Source organism: Cottoperca gobio, chromosome 17 (genome assembly GCF_900634415.1).
Source record: "Cottoperca gobio chromosome 17, fCotGob3.1, whole genome shotgun sequence".
In the NCBI taxonomy this organism is placed as follows: domain Eukaryota; kingdom Metazoa; phylum Chordata; class Actinopteri; order Perciformes; family Bovichtidae; genus Cottoperca; species Cottoperca gobio.
Genome location: NC_041371.1, coordinates 13590232 through 13615261, shown reverse-complemented (window position 1 = coordinate 13615261; position 25030 = coordinate 13590232). Strand labels below are relative to the sequence as shown.

The 25030-nt window shown below is 40.6% G+C and overlaps 2 protein-coding genes and 1 long non-coding RNA gene across 5 annotated transcripts in view; 2 read left to right on the top strand and 1 right to left on the bottom strand.

Moving 5' to 3' along the window:
- The window catches only part of LOC115023015 (neurocan core protein-like), a 39239-nt gene extending 25019 nt beyond the window's left edge, over positions 1–14220 (top strand). For both annotated transcript variants that reach the window (XM_029454155.1, XM_029454154.1), the window contains exons 13-20: positions 2808–2924; positions 7730–7843; positions 9650–9701; positions 9901–10007; positions 10298–10380; positions 10951–11095; positions 12222–12404; positions 12960–14220. In XM_029454155.1, coding sequence (XP_029310015.1) covers positions 2808–2924; positions 7730–7843; positions 9650–9701; positions 9901–10007; positions 10298–10380; positions 10951–11095; positions 12222–12404; positions 12960–13078 — 920 coding nt within the window. In that variant the 3' untranslated portion in view covers positions 13079–14220. The remainder of the gene's footprint in view (positions 1–2807; positions 2925–7729; positions 7844–9649; positions 9702–9900; positions 10008–10297; positions 10381–10950; positions 11096–12221; positions 12405–12959) is intronic.
- Positions 14221–16140: 1920 nt separating this feature from the next.
- On the bottom strand, positions 16141–19896 carry LOC115022015 (transmembrane 6 superfamily member 2-like). Its single transcript, XM_029452797.1, has 10 exons — positions 19449–19896; positions 18601–18704; positions 18420–18517; positions 18209–18312; positions 18048–18130; positions 17841–17965; positions 17296–17397; positions 17076–17168; positions 16872–16991; positions 16141–16781 (listed from the first exon to the last, which is right to left on the bottom strand). Exons 1-10 carry the CDS (start codon positions 19538–19540, stop codon positions 16572–16574), a joined length of 1131 nt encoding a protein of 376 aa, XP_029308657.1. The 5' UTR covers positions 19541–19896; the 3' UTR covers positions 16141–16571.
- On the top strand, positions 19467–24822 carry LOC115022016 (uncharacterized). 2 transcript variants are annotated; one of them, XR_003833800.1, is made up of 3 exons: positions 19467–19675; positions 21800–21875; positions 23934–24822. It is a non-coding gene; the product is annotated as an uncharacterized LOC115022016 (long non-coding RNA). The 2 variants fall into 2 exon arrangements; XR_003833799.1 differs by lacking the exon at positions 19467–19675 and adding an exon at positions 20580–21020.
- Positions 24823–25030: the final 208 nt, after the last annotated feature.

Sequence of the window (25030 nt, the reverse complement as noted above, 5' to 3'; positions counted from 1 at the left end):
GGAAGTTATCGCTCCTGGCCAAGAAATAGTTCGGTAAGGCTTTGGAGTCGTTTAAAAGCCTCTGGCTATGCTGAGAAACAGTAAGTAACGTGACAATCAATGTAACAATTACTTTTGAGTAAATCAAGAAACACTGTTTCTAACCTCATTCTGATCGTCTGACTGTTTGTGTTTCTTGCTCGGTCGCACTTGGTTGCAGAGGTACTTACTTACTTACTTACTTGGTAGGTAAACTGTTATCATAACAGATAGGAGTGAAGGCTGAGTAAAATAAGACCCAATTTGTAAACACATATAAGTATCTTTTAAGATTACCTTTTCATTTCCTCCCCTGACCTTGCCACTGGCATATTTATTCAAAAACCTCATTGTGTATTCCCTAGGCTTCACAGATCTTATTCCCACCAGAAGCAAAGACCACATTCTCGCCACCATACACAATCTGTTGATTAAGTCTGCAGCACGGTATATCTCAGTGAAGCTCCTGGCTGCCCACCTGGTTTACTTATTTTCCGCTTGATAATGAGAGCTCATACAGGGAACATCCTATCACCCGGTGTTTGAAAGCCCTGCAGGCATCATGCTATCACACATTTCAATGCTGATTTATTTTGCTCCCCCCCTTTGAAAGCGGCTCATGTCTGCGGCAGACATGGCTGAGCTGGGTGTGAGGAGTCTGCGGATGGAAAACAGCTGTAAACTGTATGGACAAGAAGCCGAGGGCAACCATCTGGGCTCCCGGTGTACAGTATGTGGGTTGATTGATTGACTGACACCCTGGAGTCATGCAGGCAGAAGGCCATAAACACAAACTCACCGTGATATCTTTACTACACAAACAGAAGAAGTGGACGGATGCGCTCACAAGAATCATTTCTTACATCGCTCTCTCTCTCTCTCTCTCTCTCTCTCTCTCTCTCTCTCTCTCTCTCTCTCTCTCTCTCTCTCTCTCTCGTGTGTACACACTCTTGGCAACAGTTCAGTCTCTTGTGGGTTTCATGGTGGTGGTCAGTGTTTTCTCTCCTGACTGGATCACAGAGCACTTCATCAGTCAGTTCAATCAATGAGAGAGGAGAGAAAAAAGAGAAGCCTGAGTTTACATTCAAGGACCTTCAGAAGCCAAGCACATTGTTCTGAAAAATACACGATGCTCAATGCGCAATTTTCTTTCCCTTGTCTGATCTCTTAAAAGAGATCACACCATCTTTCTGTAACATTTAAATTGGAGACAGTTTCTTTGTTTCCACCTTCCTCTTCCTGCCTTCCTGCTCTCACAGAAATGCCAACGCCACATGTGAGGTAAAGAGCTTATCTGAAAATCATATTCCCAAAGTAAACCATATTTCCGCCGTGTCTGTGGCTGCTATTAGTTGAAAGCAAAGGCTTTGTGTGATGTGTGGATTCATGCTTTGAGGTATCTCAGAGTTGCTTCTGCCCTTACTGTCCTATTTCTGTAAACTTATTAGTTGGATTTTGCTGTTGCCAGCTTATTGGTGTTGTTTGTGCCGGTGGTGTCAGCCGCTGTGTAGAGCGAGGGACAGTCCACTCTGTCAGCTTCTTCTGCAGACTATTGATTTTTCTGCACCGCTTGCTTTAATGAACGGCCAATCGCACAAGGTTTATCTTTCACACACACTCGGGCACGTACACACACATGCTGTAGTAAATCTGCTTGTCATAACAGTTGGTATTTGTCAAGGCGTGTCATGCCCTTGACTGAAGCAAAGGGTGCGAGTGCACTTCGGCCTGGACATTAAATGAAATGCATGGTTGGCTTTAGCACCTGACTTCAGCAGAATTCAAATCACAAGCCGAGGATTAGCTCTCAAAACTTAACATAAATCTTTGGACGCTATTGAGAAATTTTGCTTGTGATTGAAAACCTTCAATCTTTTATCCATTTTGTCTAACACAGCAGTTGGCATCATGATAATTCAGAAGATGTGAGCTTGAGATGTCTGCCTCTGGGTAGTTATTGGACAGGATCAGCCTCAAGGCTAATCATAGCCAGATTTTTGCTCATCGTACCGTGTAAACACAAACACACAAACCTGCACACACACACACACACACTCCGTCACCCTCACACACCACCCCCTCCTAAGCAGTCCTCAGTGTCGGAAAAAGCTGGCAGAACAAAGACTCCCACAGCCAAGCTTTTTGCGGCCAGGATGAACGAGTGGTGGTTTTCAAAGACCTTAAGTTGCTATAATGAGCGGCTCAGGGGAGAAGCACGTGGTAGTGTGTCAATTGATATGGAAATTTGTAATTGTGGAAGGAGACCACACACACGCACACATTTAGGGGGTGAATAGCGGGGCCGAGGCGCTCAGCGGGAGGTCTGCTCATTTCTGTTGAGTATGGCTAATGTCTGAAGTTCTCACGCTGCCCACTACGCTCGCTGGAGTGAGCCAAGGTCTCGCTTTCCATATGGTAACCATGACAACTGTGGCTGTGAGTGGATTTCGAGGTTGAAGCTCTCTAGCTTCTGATCTCTTTGAAGAGAGACAGAGTGTGAAATGGATATGCGTATGTTATAAGCGCTGGTTTTGGATGAGCTGCAATGATGGAAAATTAGGGTGATTATTTCTCTGAGCGGTGCCTTTTTTATTGTTATTTAAAATCCGAGCAGTGGTGAGGGAACTTCACCGATAATGCATATAGCTTAGAAACAGCTGTTTTGTCCTCGCCAAAATAAATCACGTTTACAAACAGAAAGCATTCTCTTTTACAGTATCACTAATTAGCTCCCTTATTTTGAATCCCAAAATTCCCTCTCCACCCCCCCATCCATCTGTCTGTTGTAGACGAAGTGGAGCCCTGCGTGACAAACCCATGTCTGCACGGAGGAAAGTGCCTTCCGCAGGGAACGGGCTACAGCTGCTACTGCCCACAAGGATACACTGGGGAGAACTGTGAGATTGGTGAGTGATGCTTACACACACACACACACACACACACACACACACACACACACACACACACACACACACATGCATGTATCCACACAATAGCATGATTAAGTCAGCCCTGCTTTAGTACTTATTGACGTAAGGCTTTCCAACGGCCTATTGGCAGGTCAAAGGTCAAGCTGTTCCTCACATTGAGGGAGGAGGTTGAATGAAGGCCGGGGGCCAAAGGTTCAAATCAGAACGTCAGAGTAGGTATTGATGATATTTGTCTCTCAAAGTCAAACTATTGCCAGCTTTCACTGCCAAGGTCTTTCTTTACAAACGCAATTCCTGTAGTTGTAGTAGTGGTATGTAGAGAAGAAAAAACTTACAGTTAATTGAATTTTTGAGCTGAATGGATTTCTTTTTTCTTGGAATCAAGTCAAGGCCTCTCTTCGTTTTGTCATTGGTTCAAAAAAACGTGTATTGGCGGAAATCCCAGTTTCGGGAACCAAAACAAATCAATTGTTCCTCACCCGGAAGTCTTTATGTCCAATGAACTTCATACAAATCCATTCATAGAATCTGAAGATATGCTGCTGACAGAAGGAGCAACTAACAGCAGAGAAAACATAACCTCATTGGTCAGGTATAAAGATGGCTGAGAGGTGCTGATCACTGCTGTTTGTGATTACACCTTTAGAGGTTAGAGATAAGATACATTTCACTACAGGAGGTCAGGACCAACAGGCTGCCGTGTTGCAATCTCTCAGTCTCTCAGTCTCTCAGTCTCTCTCTCTCTCTCTCTCTCAGTCTCTCTCTTTCTCTCTCTCAGTCTCTCTTCTTTCTCTCTCTCTCTCTCTCTCTCTCTAGAAGTATCTCTCGCTGTCTCTCAGTCTTTCTCTCTCTTTCTCTCTCTCAGTCTCTTCTCTCTCTGTTCCAGTCTAGTCTCTCTCTTTCTCTCTCTTTCTCTCTCAGTCTCTTCTTTATCTCTCTCTTTTCTCTCTCTAGTCTATGTCTCTCAGTCTCTCTCTGTCCTCTCTCTTTCTCTCTCTTCTCTCTCTCAGTTCTCTCTCTTTCTCTGTCTCTCTCTTTCAGTCTCTCTCTCGTCTCTCAGTCTCTCTCTTCTCTCTCTCTCTATCAGTCTATCTCGCTCTCTATCTCTCTTCTCTCTCTCTCTTCTTTTCTCTCTCTCTCTCTCTCTCTCTCTTCTCTCTCTCTCTCGTCTCTCTCTCTCTCTGCTCCTCTCTCTCTCTCTCTCTCTCTCTCTTTCTCTCTCTCTCTCTCTCTCTCTCTCTCTCTCTCTCTCTCTCTCTCTTTCAGTCTCTCTCTCAATTAATGACAGCTGCATTCCATTTATTGTGCCTGCTGACTCACTGACATAGCTTACTGGGACACTTATTGGAATGGAGCCATTGTTAATGTGATTATTTATACCTGTGCTTTTCCTGCTTTGACAAGCCAAATGTCTGCTGTGAAAAGGGTCTGTCATGATTCTGCATAGAGGTGTAACTGTATTATGCTGTAGCGGTATCAGAGAGCCAGATGTGATCCTGTGTCTTTAACATAAGAATAAACATTTGCAGAACATCAGCTGACACTGACGCTGGTTTTTGGATGCACTCCAAAACCTGACCACGTACGGCAGATGTAAACAAAACAGATTAATAAACACATTTTTAACATGGCTTGTTGGGGCTGTCTCTGATGGTGATATGACATGCAACAAAGGGCCCAGACAGATGTTGGCATTTCTATGTTTTTCAACTTAACCATTCAGCTACCAGTGCTACCAGCCACTGCACTCCCTTTGAGTGCCACAACTTAACGAGTGGCACACTGGCATGGCAAAATGAACTGTTTGTTGTTTAAATCATTGGTCTGGATCTAAAGGGCAGACATACCCATGACACACCCTCACAGGTGTTTTTGACTTCTTCTCATTGACTGATTTCACAGAAGACATTGTAAATGTTATTAGTGCTTTTGCAAAAAGGTGTATTTTGTTATCTACCCTTCATTTTTCTGTTGCACCTATTTGGCGAGGTAGAACTTACAACTTTATCATTGCCCATCTTTAACTTGAGCAGAGGTTGTATCAGAATAACTGAAAAAACCTTTGTGGGTGTGCAGAGCCATTAAAGTCGTTGAACTGGTATAACATTTTAGAATTTGGTGTAATGTTTTATCATTTTAGTTATGTCTATCCACAGTAAGGTACTTAATGTGTTACCTGTCAGCTACCCTTTTTAATATTTATGGTTGTAGACCATCGCATAAATAGGATTTTTGCATTAATGTAAAGTATACATTGTATTTCTGGATATTTAAGACATTATGTACCCATGTTTATGTATAACCTAATTGAAGATTTTCTCCAATCATAACTACTTTCTCTGATACACTAACATTTGGTGGTGTAAGCTTTAATGTAGCCCTCTACATCCCAAAGCAGACACCTGCACAGAGGTACTGTGACACTTTGACATGGAGGTACAAATCTGCCTTTAGGGTTATTAGGCAGCCATTTCTAAAGGAAGAGATCACTTTATGAATAAATCAACCACGTACAGTGTTGGAAATATATTCCTAATAACACCACAAAGTCAGGATCCAAATCAAATAAAGGGTTTAATCAATATTCTTGCAGGAAGGAGCGAGTTACAGAGATCAAAAGGACCAAACCTATTCAGATCAGGTCGTCCTTGGTTTATTACTTGTTTACAGTAAATAACAGATGTGCTGATCAATCAACTGCTTTGACTGATCTATAGTTCGTCAGCAGTTTGTCTCCTGTCCCCTGCTGTGTTTAGCACTCAGTTTAACCTCTTGCCTTTTGCTGTGTTAATTACTTAGTTACTGGATTTTTCCCATCATACAGTCACATACTTATTCGTATCAGGCTGTGAACACCTTAAAACTAAATGAGTGCCAAGTTTTGTCTGTTTAGTGTCACAGAAAGAAGGATGGACAGACAGACAGACAGACAATCAAACTGACAGCCAGCAGCTGATGCGTGGGTATGCTGGAGGGCTTTGTTGTGGATTTGCAGAATTTGCAGTATTATCTCTCTGAGGAGCAGCTTCCTCTCTGAATAATTGATGAGAGGGACGAGGGGATCAGACTTTTTATGTTGAACAACAAAGAACTGGACTGATTTTAATGGAGAGTTGGGGTTATGTGTTCAACAATTACCTAACACATCGAGAGGTCATTCAAGGTGTTAATTATCTTGGGATTGGATATCTAAAAAATTTTTTTGGTATTATACAAAGCATTTAAGATTTATTTTTATATATTTTTAAGTCTGAGGCCTGAGAAACATAAATAAATGAAAAAGACGTTTCCATCACTTTGCAGCCTCTGCACTTTTTGGTTGAACCAAATTTTTCAAATGAGTTTTCTCTTGATTGTCTCCCAATTTGATTCAAAGCTGAGTTGCATCCACACGCTTTCATGTCATCTCCAATAAATGAGTTTGGAAGAATACATTTAAAACAAAAAATCCTTGATTCAAGTTATCAGAGTTAGTTTTCCAACAGTTTCCCCATAGTTTGATCAATCTAATATTTATTTAATGCTAAATTGTGCTGTCAAAGTGTCATTCCTCATACTGCAAAAGTAAGACATTTCTGAATCTACATATGGCTATAAGTGATTTAAACCAATGAACCAAGCTGCCAATGAAGGCTATTTCTTCAATAAGAATAGTGACATTTGAAAAAAACTCTCCAGGTACTTATGCTCTTAAATTTCTATGTGAACTTACAGACAAACAGCATTGTTTGTTCAATCGCACAACTTTGAGCCTGTTGGAGAGAAAATGCTTCATAAATCTCCTTTAAAAAAACATGCCATTTTTTAATGGCAGATAGACAGCCTCTGCTAGAGTTGGATCGAACCTTAGATATTTTGAAGTTAAAGCTGAGATATTGGATTTATAACAGATTTAAAAACATTATTGCTCAGACTCTCATATTACCCTGCAACATTCTTTCTTGATAAACCGCAAGTTAGTCCAGATTAGAAATACATACTTGCTATTGCTACTGTGTCTCCGAAGGTCTTGTATGAGGTTATTTTAGTTTGATCTGTCTGACACATTTAGTTATTAACAGCCACTGTCCTTTTTCAGTGTTTTCAGCTTCTTCTTTTAGGGTTTGAGGAAATACTTTGGTGAGGTGAGTTTAAACGTATAAGGAGCTTTCTTTTTGCACTCTGGCTGTGAGTTTTAATAGATTTCTGAAGTCCTGGGGTGTATCTGTCATTCTGTGCCCAAAAACCCTGCAGTGGTGAAAGAAGATTACATTCCTTCTATTTACAATGATAAAGTGATACTTTATTGATCCCTGTGGAGAAATGTTCCTTCTGCTTTCCTTTTTTCCACTGTGAGGTTAGAGAGCGCAGTAGTACTGCAGCCCTGAAGCTGATTGGGTCTCTGTTGGTGCTTAAGGCTTCTTCAGCAGGGTGGATGGCTGCCAAAATGGAGGCTTGAACCCAGATCCTCTGGACAGGGTCATCCTCATGGCTGTCTAGTCCATCAGATGTATGTCTACTTTAACTTCTGTAAAGAAAAAGCAATGCAACATGCTATTCGTCCTTCATGCAACCTTTTTGTAAGACAATGGACAAAAGATGAATTCGACATCAACCTTAAACTCTGCAAATGCATAAATAAGGATGTTATAACATTTGAAGAGCTTTAAGAGTGTCTTCCTCGTTCAGAGAATGTGAAATAAGGAGTATAAAGATGTTTTCAGCAGAATACATCCTTTTTAATCTCAACTCTAATGAGACCTACAACCCGCCTGCTCTCTCTGCTTTTCTCCACCTCACAGATGTCGATGACTGCCAGTCGGAGCCATGTGAAAATGGAGGCACTTGCATTGACAAGATTGATTCATTCCTCTGCCTTTGCCTGCCCAGCTATGGAGGAGACACGTGTGAGAAAGGTGAGAATGAGAAAACTGCATTCACAAATTCAGTACATTGTTATGTGTGCAACTGCAGCAGAGAACTTGTTAAGATTCCCAGTCATCTGATACTTGCAGTGAAGGGAGTTCATTTGCAAAGACAGATAAAAGCTATTCTTAAATGAATAAACCAACTCTACTTTGATTGATATTCTCATTAGTGCACAATAATAATAAAAAAGGTTTTGACTAATACTAGTTTGATTGACATTTGCTGGATTGCACACACAACATACGTGATTTAGGAAAATGAATAAAAACAAATGAATTATTTGTTCTTTGCAAACTGTGCTGGTTGAAATAATCCTGCTCAGTGTGCGGCGCCTGTTGCAGCTGTATGTCATAACATAATGTCCCAAAGATGCATCTCTCAGCAACTATCAGACACACTGTGTCTGTGTGTGTCATAGTGCGGCAGGGTGACAGACACTGAAAGTCCTGCAGGAACCACTATATACACACTTTTTTTCTTCAAGCATCAGTTAATATTTGCACGGCTTTTAGTCAACATACATGTAAACATTCCCCTATGCCCATCATATTGCAATAACGCAGTTCTGATGTGTTAGGTTTGATGGTAATACTGTTTTAATTGCTGTAACTTGTGTGTAGTTTTATCAAAGGTGTTTTGCTGGCTTGCAATCTTCTTCTTCTTCTATGCTTTTTTTGGTGTCGTCAACTGTTGATCAGAAGTATCCACAAATAAAACCTTTGCTCAATAGCTCTACTCCGTTGTTGATAATACAGTTCACACAGAGTCCTCGCCACAGCTATAACAACGACAGTCGCGAACGATATCTTTGGGATCCGTCTGGGATAGTCTTTGAATATATTTTCTATCAGCAATAAAGCGTAAAGTTACTTAATTGAAATAAACAGCATTTTACTATCGATCAGTGTGGATGCTTACAATATTATATTTATAGTTATTGTTCTCGACCCTTGATTGTTGCCATGGTAAAAACTAATATGGATCTAAATAAAGCAAGCAAGCAAACTTTATTTACTTTTCAAAACACAAGATGAAAAGTGCTTTGTAGGATAAAGAAAATGAGAAAGAGATAGATCAAAAAGAACTGATAAGACGATAGCAATGAAGTGGTTTGGTTGTAAAAAAAAAAAACAGTCTAAAGCAGGCGATCTAAAATCAAAGTAGACAATTTAGGATTAGTGTGAGGTAATCGCAGAGGCCTACGGCAGAAATCACCCCAACAATACGAGCCCGGCAGCCCATAATTCAACAAAAACTAAGCAATTTAATCACATGTGTGTCTGTGTGGTAGGTGGCACAAGTCACCCCTCATACCACACACTACCAACGTGCACACAAGCGCTGATTCATCACTTCACTGGTTTTGGACTCCTCGAGCCCCAGATCTGTTTTCCTTGTGTATGTGTGTATGTGTGCGTGTGTGTGTACGCCGTGCACTAGTAGTAATGAGAATGAATTAATACCTAACCTTTGCAGTAATAAATTAATCCACTGGCTTTGGTGTTATTAATGAACACTGAGAGGGCCACATGTGCTGTGAATTGAAAATGAGCCTGTATAATTACAGTTCATGTATTTAGCCTCTCAAGATGCCAGAGTCGTATATTTTAGTCTTTATTTGCCAAATAGGATGCAACGCTATGTAAAAAAACAAGCTTCCTCTCTCCTCCCATCTTATAAAGACCATTTTATCTTACTTTGTGTTCCTGCACTTAACTACGCTTTAACGTGCCCTTTGAGAACTTATTTTAGCTCCTCTTACTTCCTCTTTTGTTTTCTCTTCATCTTTGCAGACGTAGAAGGTTGCGAGCACGGTTGGAGGAAGTTCCACGGCCACTGCTACAGGTAGAAATGATGAAAAACTGGCTGTGCTGTTAAAATAAATATATTAACCTGCAACCCTAGGTGCATCATCTATCTTCATTATGCCCTGGAGTTGTTTGTGATATACTTACCACAGCGCTCTGTGCCATTTAAACTTGTCTTGCTGTGTAATGTTTGAAATATGTATTTTCATATCCACTTTCACTGCGTTGTCCTACAGGTACTTCACTCACAGACACACCTGGGAGGATGCAGAGAAAGACTGCAGAGAGCACAGCGCCCACCTCAGTAGCGTCATCTCAGCTACTGAGCAGGAGTTTATCAATGGTACGTGTGTTAAACAACCTGCACGTAACACAAATACTCACAAACCAACACAAAAAATATAAAATTAAAATTAAATAGAAGTATAGCAAAGACATGGTGTTGCATGGAAAACACAAGTCACAAAAACAATTACGCACATATGAAATGATACAGAAACAATAGTGGAATAAGCAAGAAGGAGAAGAAAAGGTTTGAACAGATCAGTAACCGTCTAAGTTTGTGTGGATATCAGAGTTTTAAAATAAGTAATTAAATCAAAGGAACATGTTGTGCTGTTGTTTTTTTTACAGGTTTGGGTCATGACAATGCCTGGATCGGTCTGAATGACCGCACAGTGGAGGAAGACTTTCAGTGGACTGACAGCAACGATCTGGTCAGTGATCAGTTCTGAATTGTGCTGTCGTGTGAGAATCTACAACTCCAGTTTTAAGGCTACGGAAAATCTTTAAATCTTAATTTACTATTGGAAAAAAACAACAACCATATTTATTATTTTTTAAGCTCAACACTCAAAAACAATCGATCAGATTTCCAACATCAGCAGACAGATTTATTATTCTAATGTTGCTAAATCCTGAGCTGGGCAGAAGTAGTTCAAACCAGTACGAAAAGAGCGCAGAGAAAAACACAAATAAAGAAATCTCTTGATAAATAGCCAAAACTACATTGGCAGAAAAGTTTGTATTAAGGACCAATTGCTCATTGTAAGAAAATGATTTAAAAACATTGTTTTTCAGGACCAAAGCTTTCCATTCTAGCAATTTAATTAAAACTCTGTCCCTATTTGTGTGCAGCAATCTGCTGTGTAATCTTACCAATGACATTTATCTGAAAGTTTTCATCTTTGCTATTATTAAAAAGAGAAGATTGGAGACTCACAGTATGACGGTGCTGACAAATGAAAGCAACTGCAGCTGAATTCTGTTGTTTTGCTGTTGTGCAGGTATATGAGAACTGGAGAGAGAGCCAGCCGGATAACTTCTTCGCCGGTGGGGAGGACTGCGTGGTGACTATTGCCCATGAGGACGGCAAGTGGAACGACGTGCCCTGCAACTACAACCTGCCCTACATCTGCAAGAAAGGCACAGGTAGTGTACTACTGCTGGACAACAGCACAGGAAAAGTGCAAATAAATTATAACTTGTTTGACACATTCAGATCCAGTGTGACTTTCGCACCAAATGAACGCTAAATCAAGTCATGAGGAGAGATTTTTGCTGTCTTCATACAATGTGGGTGCTTGTGTGTTATCACTGACCAGCTGGCCGGCTGTTAGTCATCGCTGCTCATCGTCGGTTCTTGTGCTCTTTATGAAAACATTTAGCAGTTGGTCAGACTTCAGTAGCTGTTTCGTATCACTTGCACTTTTTCTCCATTAAAGGTCACTGGGACAGATGTTCCAAAAGATGTTACTCCAAACACAAAGCTTAAGTGAAGATTGTGAATCAGTCTCAAACCTGTATCGATTTGGGAGAGCAATATTAATCTCAATCTTCCTCTTATTGCCGTCTCTCCTCGGGACTCACTTGCACTTGTCCAGACAGCAGAAATGTAGTTACAGTTATTGCCAATTACTGCCTTGTTCACAAATATGATCTGAAATTCCTCTGAGCCAGTTTTGCCAGGTTTCTCCAATACTCTCCCACACGTTCCCTCTGTGACCCCGACTGTGAGCCGACCTGAATGTGAAGGCAGCGAGAGCTTGTAGGATGCAAAGAAAGCTTAAGACTGGGACAGGATGGTCAGGAGGAGTTAGAAAAGGATGGATAAAGATGGAGGAGGATATGGAGAAAAGGATTAAGTAGTTTAAGACAGTTGGTTAGTCTGGCTGCGGTCTCATGGCTCTGTGGTTTGGCTGTACTCCCTGTGTACTGCAGAGACCCAATACCTCCTTCTAACGTCACCACAGCTCTGCTCAACACTCAACACAGCACAGCAACAAGGCTGCTACCTCGAGGCAATACACACCTGCATTTGGTCAAAACTAAATAATATGCACTAACAATGGTCTATTTTGCTGAAGTATTTGTACTTAACAGATGCATAATAAGTGAAATAAGTATATAATTAGCTATTTCATCTTTGAGGGTCATACAAATTCAGACTTTTGGCTCCATATACTGTATGTCTCTGGATTGATGTGAAATAGATACTAGATAAATGCCGATCTTTATCTCAATGATTTATATGGTTTGATTTTATTGTTTTTGGCAGTGTTGTGTGGAACCCCGCCCACAGTGGAGAACGCCCATTTGATAGGTCGGCGGAGGTCACACTACGACATCCATGCAGTGGTACGCTACCAGTGCTCCGAGGGCTTCTTCCAGCGTCACATCCCCACCGCTCGCTGCCGGGCTGACGGTAGCTGGGAGAGACCCAGGATCATCTGCACAAAGTGTGAGTGTCTATCTTAAACCTTTGTCATGTGTCATGTATGTAAAGTCTTTTTTTTAACCAAATAATTAGAGAAGGTAACGTTTGCTGACTCATCTGATAACCTTCTACTGCCTTGTGTCCCTTGCTCCATATTTTGTCTTTTGTTTTTGTTATCCTGCCCTTTTTTTTTGGGGGGGGGGGGCTTTGGTTACATATAGACCAATGCATGTTCTTCTTATGCTCATATTCAGATCAACTAATAATAATATTAGTGTAGCCGTAAAATAGGAATTATTCCTTTTTAATCACATACAAACTAAAACGTTTATAGTTATGTCAAACAAAATTGTATCTTCCAATTTATTATTATACATTATTATTAGACATGGATATAATTCTGTTATCCATGTCAGCATCAGCCTTAAGTATACATTTATGGTTCCTTAAAATATTTCCTAAATTAACAGAATGAATATGTTAAGGAGAAGTGCAAAGAAAGAAATAACAAAATGATAGTTGTGTATCTCCAACAGTATATGTGCAACATTAAACCTATTTGTTTCCCTCCACTTTTAGCTCGGCGGTCACACCGGTACCGACGCCACCATCACAATCAGCACAACGAACGCCGCGGCCACAGGAGACACGGAGGAGAGGGACACAAGGCCAGAGAGGACGCACACAGCTACTACTGAACCAAATAATACAACGTCTGCTAAGCCTAGGTGCTAACCATGGCCTATAAAGAAAGACAGTAGTTCACACTACACTCACTATTCCTGCTTCTAACCATGCTCTGTTTGGCTTTATTCCTCCTGATGAATTAGGTTTTCTTACTCTAACATACTGTACAGTTTATCTCCATAACCCCTATCCCTAAGTTTGGGTGTTTTGATGCTTCTTCTCTTTTTTCACTCTGCTTCCTTTAACCAAGGTCCATGCGAACACTTGCTATCACACTAACTCCTATTAACGCCCTCCCTAACATCTCAGTAAAGTAAATCCTCCTCCTGTCTATGAACTAAAACCCTCTCAGTCTATCAGACTGACAGCAGTGTGTGAGCGTGTGTGAGCGATTGCATGTGAGAAAAGTGCAGAGTCACTTTTTTTGCAAAGGTTTGCTTGTTCTACATGAAAAATGACTTTCATCCTAGTATTCAGTTTACAAAGCACAGATGTAATTGATGCAAGATAGCATTCAGTCCCTGGTGACCCTGAGCTTTTTGTATGTGTACTGTAGTTGTTACTTTTTCCATAGAGCACCTGAAGAGTTGATGTGTTTTATTCTACTGACATGCTTTTTTCTAATACTTGCTATGTTTTTGTGCTATGTTACTATTTATTATGAATTGTTTGCTAGTGAATATGCTTTCATTTTTTACTTATACTTCAGAGAGCCGATTTAACATAATTTTTCTATACCAGTATATAAGTCCAACAATCAACAATAAACTAAATTAATCATTTGATTGCCTCTAATTTAATCTCTGTATTGTAAATATTGTGGTGTTTGTTTTTGGCTGATCCCTGATTAATAGCTGGACCTTGTCTAATGAAATAGACCCCCCCCCCCCCATAAACACTCTCAGCTGATGAATATGTCCTATTGATAGTGTGGATGGGGTTATACATTAGGAGATAACCACTTGATTGTATCTGAATTGCTAAATACTTTCAATCTTTGCACGGCTATATTTACATGATGGGTAGAATGTCACAATTGTTTGTCTTTGTTCCCTTTGATATTTGATCAGTCATCCACTTTTTTGGTGTTTTATGACTTTTTGTCCTGCTGTTGTATTCCATTCTTAATAAAGTGAAAAAATGAACAACAGCATTTCTGATCAGTTTCTTTTTTCTTCAAGCAAACAAATCTTCAACTGCTTTTCAGCTTCTACCATGCACAGTGTTGTTATGCTTAACAACAGACTACTGGATGGATGCAATTTGGTAGATGTTCATGGTCCCCAGGGGATGAAATGTCTCAACAATATTGAATAGATTGTCATGAAATCGGTACAGTAATTCATGTTCCCCACAGTATGAATTATGACTTTGGTGATTCCTTAACTCTTCCTCTAGCGCCACCATCAGTTCAAAAACTGCAAATGTTAGAAACCTAACGTACTAAATTAATATGGTGAACATGGTAAATATAATCTTTTAAACATAAATGCTGACCATAGACTGTATATAAGACGTGGACGTAGTCACAGCGATGTCACCGACTGGTTTGTGGACTACAGTTAGAAAGAATGCAGGTTTAAGGCACTTCCGTATTGTCTTCACTTTTCAGACCTGGAGGTTGCCTCTCGACACAACATTAGCATTTAGCTCAAAGGACAACTGTACCTAAGTAGCCTCACAGAGAGCTGCTGGCATGGCTGTAGGCTCAAGTTTTACTGGAGTGTGTACAGATCCTATAATCCATTGCTTGTAGACAGGAAAGGGCTGTTGTGCTGTTGATTGTTTCTTTTGTGTCACCTTGATACCCCAGCAGAGGAAACTCCATCAAACCCCTTTATTTTGGCTTTATCTTTCTGAGCTTTGCTGCACACTTCATATTTCACTCTGCACAGCGAGCATTAGTTTTATCCTGTTTGGTTCACAAGGCAATTTTCTCATCTCTGTGTGTATGTGAGCAGAATATTTTAAAAGAAAACGATGGCCCACCGGGTGAGCGGGACAGAAAGGAAGGTTTGCCAGGATGAACAAAACAGAAACCTTGCTACCATTCATTTAGCTTTTGGTGAAATACAATTTGATTTCAATTTGATACGCAAGTTCAACTACAGAAATGTATCTATGGTTCTAACTTCTGTCAACCTGGATTCATTCAGGATTAGAGATAGCCATGATTTTAATAACACCTGAAGTGTCATTGGGCAAGATACTGAAGCCTCGTGGGAATCATCGCTCCGGATGAGCAGGTGGCACCTTGTATGGTAGCCTCTGACACCAGTGTGTGAACGGGTGAATGCTGGCTCGCATTGTAAAGCGCTTTGAGTGGTCGCTAAGACAAGAGCAATATATAAATGCAAACCATTTACACGTCTTAAGTACAGAAACGTGGAAATTCACTAACATTTGTTAAAAACTGATTTTCTACTTTTCTCTCCTCTGCCACGACTTCATTCTATTGAGTAAATGTTGTAAATTGTTGTATTCATTCCATTAATCTATTTTATTTGTCACATGTAATTACATGATATATCATTTCACTAAAATGTAATGTAATGCAACATTGGCATCTTTCTTTAAAAAATTATAAAATGTGAACTTCAGTCGACAACTTCTGGGAATAAAGGACAATTTTGATCCACCTTGTGAAAATTACACTTTGGTAGCCAAAACTAAAATAATGTGGGTCATAAACAGCTGACCGACGTGTCATGTGATCATTTGTGCTGTTGTGTACTTAAAACCAGGGTTCACCTCTTATCAGTTTGACAGTGGCAGCAGAGTTAACTGGGCCAGCGGGTCACCGCACAAAGGGCACAATGACACAAACAGGAGACAATATTTATATCTGTAGAGATGCACCAGCACACTGCTCAGGATGTGATCTAAATTTTAAGTGCAGATAGACATCAGCTAAGACATTCACATATGATGTCAGTACCTGGCTCATATTATCTTTATCCCATTTTCCTTACACAAAAACAAGCCTAATTCAGTTTTCCATTTGTTTTTAATTGTACAAAATAAAGTAAAACATGAAAAAATTAGCTGCAGTCCTAACTGGAGCTGAAATCAATTAGTTAATGGACAGATCTATTTTGACAATCAATTAATCATTCAAGTAACTGATCAAGCAAATACACCAAATCATCTTTTACTCTCCAGTAGTGTGTTGCCAAACTGTATGATCCAGGTTAATAGTCTCAGTTGGGGAAGATACCAACAGGGTATCTGCATGAGTCACCTGAAAGCTGATCACGGTCCTCAACTCCATCAACAACCTTCTTATCAGGGTCCAATAGTCCATGCAGGGAGTGCTGCTGCCGCTGTGCAAGGTGACTGATTCTGAACAGTTGACTCTGAAAGTAACATTTTTAAGTCTCCTCTGGGTTTTATGTTGAAAAATGGTGTGTTTAATGCAGTTTGTGCACCAAAGAGAGTCCCCGGAAAACATTAGCCTTGTCACAGCGTGAAGTATTTCTCAACAGTCTCTGGCTGGTGTGTGGTCTAGTTTTTCTTTTTCTCATTGTTGGTCTGTCCCTCGGGAACAGGTTTCATGAAATAAACGGGGTTGGTGTGGCAGCGCACGGCCAGCAGAGCCGGCACAGCAGCCAGCATCACATTGAAGGTGATAACAGGCCACCATTTGTCTGCTGGGACTCGGTACGTGAAGGGAGTGCGGGAGTGCAGAGATGCTCCGATATGGCACCACTGGGTCTGAGGGAACAGCAGGAGGAAGTCAGCTTTTATGCTGTATATTGCTTTTTCAAGGAATATAGCAGTAAAATACATAATAACCGCAGTTACCTGAGCCATGGCCCCAGCAAAGAAGATGGTCCAGTCCAGCATCCAGCTACATCCAGGTCTTTTCAGACCATAGGTGAAGGAAGTCAGCAGTGGCAGAGCATAGAACAAATACACCAACATCTGCACACAAATACCACTTATCATTTTTGAACAACAATATACAGTATAATTTGTTAAACATGGTGTATGTTTCTCCAGACTGACCATAACCCTTGGAAAGCCAACTGGGTCTTTGAGGTAGGGCTCGTACTGGTAGATGTAGGTGAAGCAGGTGTCGAGAGGACAGTCCAGCACCACCTGGAGCAGAGCAGGAGGGGCAAGTTATAGCATCTATACCGCACACATGCGACCTCGTGTCTCAGTGAGGTCATTCAGAAGCAGTTGTGTTCGACAGATACAAAAGCTTCCATGTAGGTTTACTCACAAAGCCTCTGAAAACAGAGAAGGCCATTGCTCCGAGTAACAGAAGAGACAGAAGCAGGTCAACGGGTCGAGACAGCAGACCTTTCTTCTGCTCCACTGAAATCTAGTCAACACAGGAGAAATAAGTTATTGTACTGAACATTCAATTACTTTATTGGTCATTAAATATTTAGTTTTTTGTACATTTATACTACATTATTAATGGACAATTTATCAGACTAGTTTACGATTTTAGTTGTTCACAAATACATATCAGTATCAGCCTCTGTGATATAATCATACAAGTATACAAGCACAACATTAGTTGATCCTCCATGACAGGTTTCCAACCTGGAGGTCGGGACCCAGACAAGTATTATTATTATGTGTCACAAAAAGCTGTTTATTTAATCTTTGCATATTTCTTTACTGTAAAGATGAATACTGTATAGCTTTACCACTTTGGGCCTCCGATAATAGCTCAAATAAAACAATGTAAAAAAGGGTTGAACACCACTACTCCGTAGATGCACAGAAGTGTCATAATGTTTATCTCCTGAGATGTACCTTGTCTGCTGTGATGACTGGCATCTCTCTGGGTCTGCTGAAGAGCACAGAGGCCACCCAGAAAGGCACCAAAAAGAAGGGGACGTTCCTCCAAAAGGCTGGTCGAATGTTAGACCCGAATTTACCTTCACAAACGAGAACATTGCGAATAAAAAACAGACACAAACAATACAGATGATGTGAAGAATCCAATATAGCAGCTCTCACCAATCACCACTCCTGGGATGTGAACAATTTGATGGGCGATTGAGGAGCCCGCCCACAGCAGCCCCAGGCTACGATAGGACTTCCTGCATGGACAGAAAGCAGGTCTCATTAGAGGACTCACCGAACACAGAGCGGTTGGGTTTCTGATGATGACAGCTTACCCTTTGAACATGCGGTGGATCATGGTGAGGAAGAGGACGAAGTGGACGATGCCTTCCCAGTAAGACATCATCACAGCATAGGCCGTACTTAGATGAGGCTCACCCTGAAGAGAAGGCATCACATGAGGAATTTTAACTTTTAAAATATAAAAAATACAAACCCTCATTAAGAAGTCGCCTTATACAGAGAGGGGAGATATTTTGCTCTTACAATCTTTAGGTAGAAGCTCATGAAGCCAGAGATGAACCCATCCTGCTCTAAAGCATTAGTCAGGCCCACCATGCAGGTGAAGGAAAACTCTGCAAATACTGGAGAGACACACAGTGAAGAAAAAGAACATCTTCATTTCACTGATAGACGTTAAAGAATGTTTGTGTGGTCGTAGGCCTACCATAGAATAAAGGGTCCACTTTCAACTTGTTTCGCACAGTAAGGAGGAGGAGGAGAAGAACAAATCCCAGGACGACCATTCCCATTCCCAGGATAGGAAGAGGTCTGAGGAATAACGGAGAGGTCATACATCAATTTGCTCTAGAAAATCATCATAGGCATTTCTTCGATTTTCTGACATTTTACTAGTCAAGCCATTACTCAATTAACCGAGACAATTGCAACCGTTAGTTGCAGCCCTGATTATAAATAATCTACCTAAAATTAATACAATTATTTCCTCCATTGTTTGTTTTTTAAATGATCTTAACATTCTTAGACTCAAAAGGGCCCAAACTCCCCTCCTCCTCTTTTTCAAGGCCCCTCACTCAAAGACATCAAATTCAAAGACTGTTCATTGACTTTAAGGTTTTTCATTGGTGAAAAAAGGTTTGTACACCAGCCAAGATCTTAAGAAGTAAAGAAACTATAGTTGAGTCATTATTATTGCATTATTATTACGTCCAAGTGCAGATATGGATCAATTCCACTGATCTTGGGACCAACCAGCTGATGAATGTGTGTGATAGTTATATTTTAATGTAATTTAATTAATTATGTCAATTAATGTACTACATTTACTTTGAAAAGTGTATCACATGTTCCTTGAAATTCACTACATCTTGTCGTCAAGGCTTAAGTGAATCTGTGTTTTCTTTATCTCCACAGTAACTTTAAACGAGGTTACCTTCAGGATAAACACGCCCTCGCTAAAACCTCCTTTCCCCTCAGGCTGTGGGCCGCTACATAAGCCTATTAATATCTGCGGCTTTTCCCCCCAAAATTATCAAAGAGTTCATGCACACTTACTCCTGAAGCGCAGGGATATTGTTCATGGCGTATAAAACTCCAGGAGCCAAGAGAGAAACGATCAACACGCAGACTTCCACCGGCGGCCTCATTGTTCAAATCTTATTGTTTGATCTCTTTTTGAAAGAAAAGTCCACGTGGAAGTATTCCCTGTTAAACACGCTTGGTTGTGAAGCGAGGCATGTTAGAAGCCAGTGTCCTCTCCACTGACACCGATGGAGTTTGAGGTAATTAAAAGGAGTGTCACCCCGTTGCCTTTTGAGCTGTGATGAAACACGTGCTGCTATCTAGTAGGTCTCAAAGTTCAGCCCAGGAGTCATGTCTGCTGAGTGAAACTTTAAAGGGCAAAGGGCAGATCACGGACTCCTGGATCGTGCGTAATGCGTAAAATACGCAATTGTCTTCGTGAACACAAGCACTTTGATATTTCTGGCTACAATTGATTACAGTTTATGCTGTGCGATTCCACATGACACTTGGATACAATGTATGTTCATTCAGTGTGTGCTTGTACAGACTGCCACCTGGTGGAGGAACATCTGTGTTTAACTTTCTTTCCTTGGCCGCTTTTTTAGGACACAGAATTTCACCTTTGTGCTTTTCCTTTCTAATTTCACCCAGTTTATAAATTCTAGGTTATGAGATGGATCTGTAATAAAAAAAAAAAAAATCTGGGTCATGCTGCACAGTTTAAAGTGTTGTCTGGGCTCCTGTGGCCCCTGGGGTTCGATTAAGGAGCCATCTGTCCTGATGGTGTAAGATTAAGAACTCCTCTATCTGATGTCTCCCATCTTGATTAGTTTCTGGATTATATCTGAGAGAGAACATAAAGTTCAGAACAAAGATTATGCTTTTTTTTTTTTTCAGTCACTGGGGTTGTGTTCCATTTTTTAAAGCTATTTATAATACTGCCTCTTACCACTCGTTTTTTCTGCCTATTGTATAGAATGAACATCTTATGGATGAACATTTGTAGAGCAGGCCCACATTCGATGCAACTGTATCTTCTGTAACCAGGCAGCTGAAGAGGATTATGCTGTTGCTGTCACATAAACTTAGTGGCCAGTGGAAAGCAAGAGTAAGAGAGGGGTGGGGAGTCCAGAGGAGGAGCGGACAAGAGAGGCGATTAAATCCGACGCACAGACAACCCTTCGCATTCACAGCAGACACGCAGTTGTTTTTGAGGTGACACAGATTCTTAAAAAGAGTTCACCCAGTTTGCTGCAATGATGCACCCTTTAATCATCGGCATTATAGTCGTGAACACTTCTCTAACCGTCGTCTATTGGGGCTGCATGCTGAGCGATTCCTTCATCAAGTGGCAGATGGCCTCAGAAGACAAGCCCAAGAAGTTGGTCATGCCGGCCTGAGGGAGTCACAGTCGCTATAGGCCTGACTGAATGACTGGCAGGGTGGTTGTTGTTTTTGGTTAGGACTAGTGAGCAATAGCAGCTTGTAGTGCTTTCTGTGGAGTCTGCTTTCATAATTGATCTTTCTGTTTCACCTGGATACTAACTTTGTACTGAACTGAATGGATCCTACAAGTGAAAGACAAAGGAGTCCTTCGTACAGGTAATGCTGGGATTCATCTCAAACTTTAGTGCAGGAAAATACATCGCATTGCACCTGTTGTTATTATCTGTGATTTGTCTTCAAGCCTAATTTGTGGCTTACAATGTGAATCAGCTGTTGAAACTGCACTCCACAGGTTTACTCACAGTGTCAACAGGCACTTCAGGTGATGCTAAATGAACCCTGTCTACTGTTGTGCTGTCTGCTGACTCAGTTAATAGGTAATGACATGTGTCAAGCAAATCCTGTCATGGATTACTAAAGTACATCTTAATAGTGACACAGACAGCCTGACTCTCCTGAGAGGCTCATGCTGAGACACATTCAGCGACCTCACACTGCTTTTTCATTACATCCATTCTTCTAGTTTCACCTAGTTCCTTCTCTAAGAAGACTTGATTTTCAAGTTTAACATCCTTTTTTAAATCCTTTTTTAAAATATCTTCTTCACAACATGACAGAAGAATTCTACTGGGGTCTGCACCCAGTCTCTTGGTTCATCCTCTTTGCAAATGTTGCCATCACCCTCATAGAATGGAAATTTCTCATGTCTCGGTTTTGCAGCGTTCCAGAGCCACCGAATGACAATGAATCTAAAGCATAAAGAAGCAATCTACATCCTGATGCTCCACCGACAAGATCTGAGAGGAGAAAGATTATTTTTGGATCATTGTTTACCTGCTCACTTTATTATTGATGGTGGGTTTCGCTGTGAGAGAGCAGCCATTTTTGTTTGCGTGACCTTAACTTTTTTGCTATCTGTTTGTGATTATTTCCAGAGCCGTCTGTGTACGACACACACCAATTTGTCAATGAAAAGAACTTAGGAGATGTTTCACCTCTTTTGTTTACAAGGTAAGGAATCATAAAACTTCACCGTAACATCTTAAAGCTTCTTCATTTATCAACATTTGCTCCTTTTCATCTCTAACATTTTCTCATTATTCATACAAAAAAGTTGATAGTTGTTGTTTTAAAAAAATCAAATTTCATGAGTCTTTCATAAGATACATTTGATGATGTACAGTTTTATTACCCGTGGGGATATTTATTGGATGCATTTTGAAATATCACCATCTGCTCTGTTATCAAGCAAGAAATGAGCCATGAAAATATCCTATCAGTGAATTATGTGACAGGACATTTATAGAACATAAGATGTGAACCTGCTGTGCTTAAGATGGATTCAAAGCATGGGATATCCATAAAGTGATGCCAGTTTAAACCCGAGAGAGTGGCTTTACTAGAATGTATATAGGCTATGGATCATATATATATATATATATATATATATATATATATATGTATATATATATATATATATATATATATATATATATATATATATGTATATATATATGCAGCATGGTGGGCCGTAAGCCTCTTTGACGTATTACTATCCACCTCTCCTCGCTCATATCTCTAATCCCTAGAGATGGAAAGCTGATATTGCTCTGTGACAGACTCAATCCTATTAGCTCTCTCTGTCCTATATTCACCTCTCGTCCGTCTCACACGCCTTGCTCCCCTGGAAGTTTGTCCAAGAGCCTCTCTCCGAAACACTATGAGGAGGAATGCTGGGATTTAAGTCTAGACGAAAGATTAGCAGAGTTGGCACACTTATGGTATCACATTTTTCTTGTCTGGTAAACTAAACATTTTTAAGCACTATTCTGTGACAGAGAGCCGTCTCTTACAAAAGACCATGTTCTCATTGTTGGACCATCTTGACACTTCCCATTTGTCATCCATCCTGCCATTTTTCCCAGCTTCAGACAATAAAATGTTTAAAATATTCTTCTTACTCTCCCTCCTCGTCTCTGATGCACCTTTATCACCCCGAGCTTTCACAGTGCCGTGAAGAAACTTGGATCAACAACAAGACAATAAATCACCCAAAGAAACAGCCCCAAAGCTTCACCACGTTCTTGGAACAGTCCATCCTATCAAGACAGTATCCACTTGTCAACTCTACCAGAGCAACTAAAACCATGAATCAACCCCTAGTTGTGTCCCTAAACGCCTCAGGAGGAGCCCTGCTTCTGAACCTCACACAGCTGGTGTTTGAGCACCGGCAGCTCCTCCAGCTGTCCAGAAAGAAGGAGGAGGAGGCCTATTTTGTGGACTACATACCGCCAGGCGAGAGATGCTATAACTCTGCCGCCCAAAGTAGTCTATGTCCTAGTCGGAGTGGTGTTGGTTATAGTAGCCACTTATGCCATAGTGGGACATCTGATTAAAGATCTGATGCATGACCTAGCAGGTAACCCCTGGCTGGTGTCCTCTCCTTCCCTGCAAATCACTCTTCACTCTTGTGTGTTTGAGTCCTTTTTCCTCCCTGAGCTCTCGGGCCAAGGCAGTCATTAGTGTTTTGTCTTTTCCCTTTTGGGTGACCATGTTGTTTGATGACTCTCCTTCATATTCACACTGAGGTTTGTGTGCAGAGGTCAACCTTCCCAACAGTTTCCTTCTTATACCATTAAGGTGATTGATGTGAATGACTACTGCCTAAGTAACACCTTAAAAGGGTACTCTGCTGATTCTATATTGCACGCTCACAAAGTTGGGAAGCCAAGATATCCAGACTTTAAGTCCCCGAAACATTAGATTCTACAATTCACATAATGCAACTGAATAGCATCTTTAATTTGACCTCTCCTTTCTGGCAAATGTCACTTCTTTCAAAAAAGTTAAAAAGTTGTTGTCTCCAAACCCGAGCTGCGTTATTCTTTTAGAGAGGTCTCTCCAGAGCAACAGAACATTTTTATATATTTTTTCTCACCCCATGGCGAGTAAACCGAACTTGATATGTAAAATTGGTGCAGTGCCCCTTTAAAAGGATACACTTTTAAGTCATGGAAAATAATTTCATTACATTCTCACATGTTTTTTTCCTTCTGTTTCTCCTCACAGACTGGATTCTTGGCCCTAAACCAGTGGAGGATGATTCAGAGGAAGGGAGAGCGGAAATAGAAGAGCACCGACTGAGCATTTGCAGTAAGCTGATGGAGAAAGACAGGTTGAAGATGGAGAAGGAAAAAGACGGACTGCTGCCCGGTTTCCACCAGGGAGACGGAGACTGCCACCGTCCATCCATCCATTCTCCACTGGGAAGCGACACCACTTCATCATACACTGGAGAAAAAAGAATATCTGCTCCTAGTATGACCTTCGCCTGCCCCGTGACCTCTTATGCCACTTCCTTTTGAGTTTTCTCTTTAGCAATGCAGTAGTTCAGATCACTTTTTCTCTCTCTCGCATATCTCATTTCAGTGCAGTGATCAGTGTTTTCTCTTGCTGTAGTGATGCATAATGCTATGGCATTTTTGTTTTATATAAAACGCATGTTGCCCAACAACACTTATCGTTTGTCCGCATTTTGCTAAGAAACAAATGCTTGCTTTGATTACTTATTAAGATGTATGTAAACCCTAACCTGAATGCATTGCACTATATCATTGTTTGCTGTCCAAACATTTCTCATTTCAAATTGTAAATCATGTACCATATAAAGTTTCAATATATTTTAATAATATTGATGTGAGCTGTAAAAAAGAAAAACAATTTTAATAACTTAAATTTAAACCCAAAGTGTATATATATGTATATTTACAGTATATATGTATAACCTCAATGAAAATATCAAGAAGGTTTTGTAAAATTGCATATGAATTGCCATTTCTGTGAATTTTCCTCACTGACCACTCAAACTGTCATAACCTGCATTTTCTCTTTACCTCACGCATGTGGTTGTAATGTGTGACAAGAAGAAACGTGTCAGTTGTGTCTGTTGGACTAAGATTCTCTCCAGTAAACAACTGAAGCATACAAGAGTGTAATTATGTCTTATCTGTGTCCTAATCCATCTTACCTTCTTCTAATACCTGGATATGTCAGGGGCAGTGACCTTATCTGTCAATGCCAAGGATTAATGTACATTAGTCATGTTAAGTACTGTTGGATAAGTATGTAAGCAGAAGAAGTTAGATAAATACATACATATATATAAC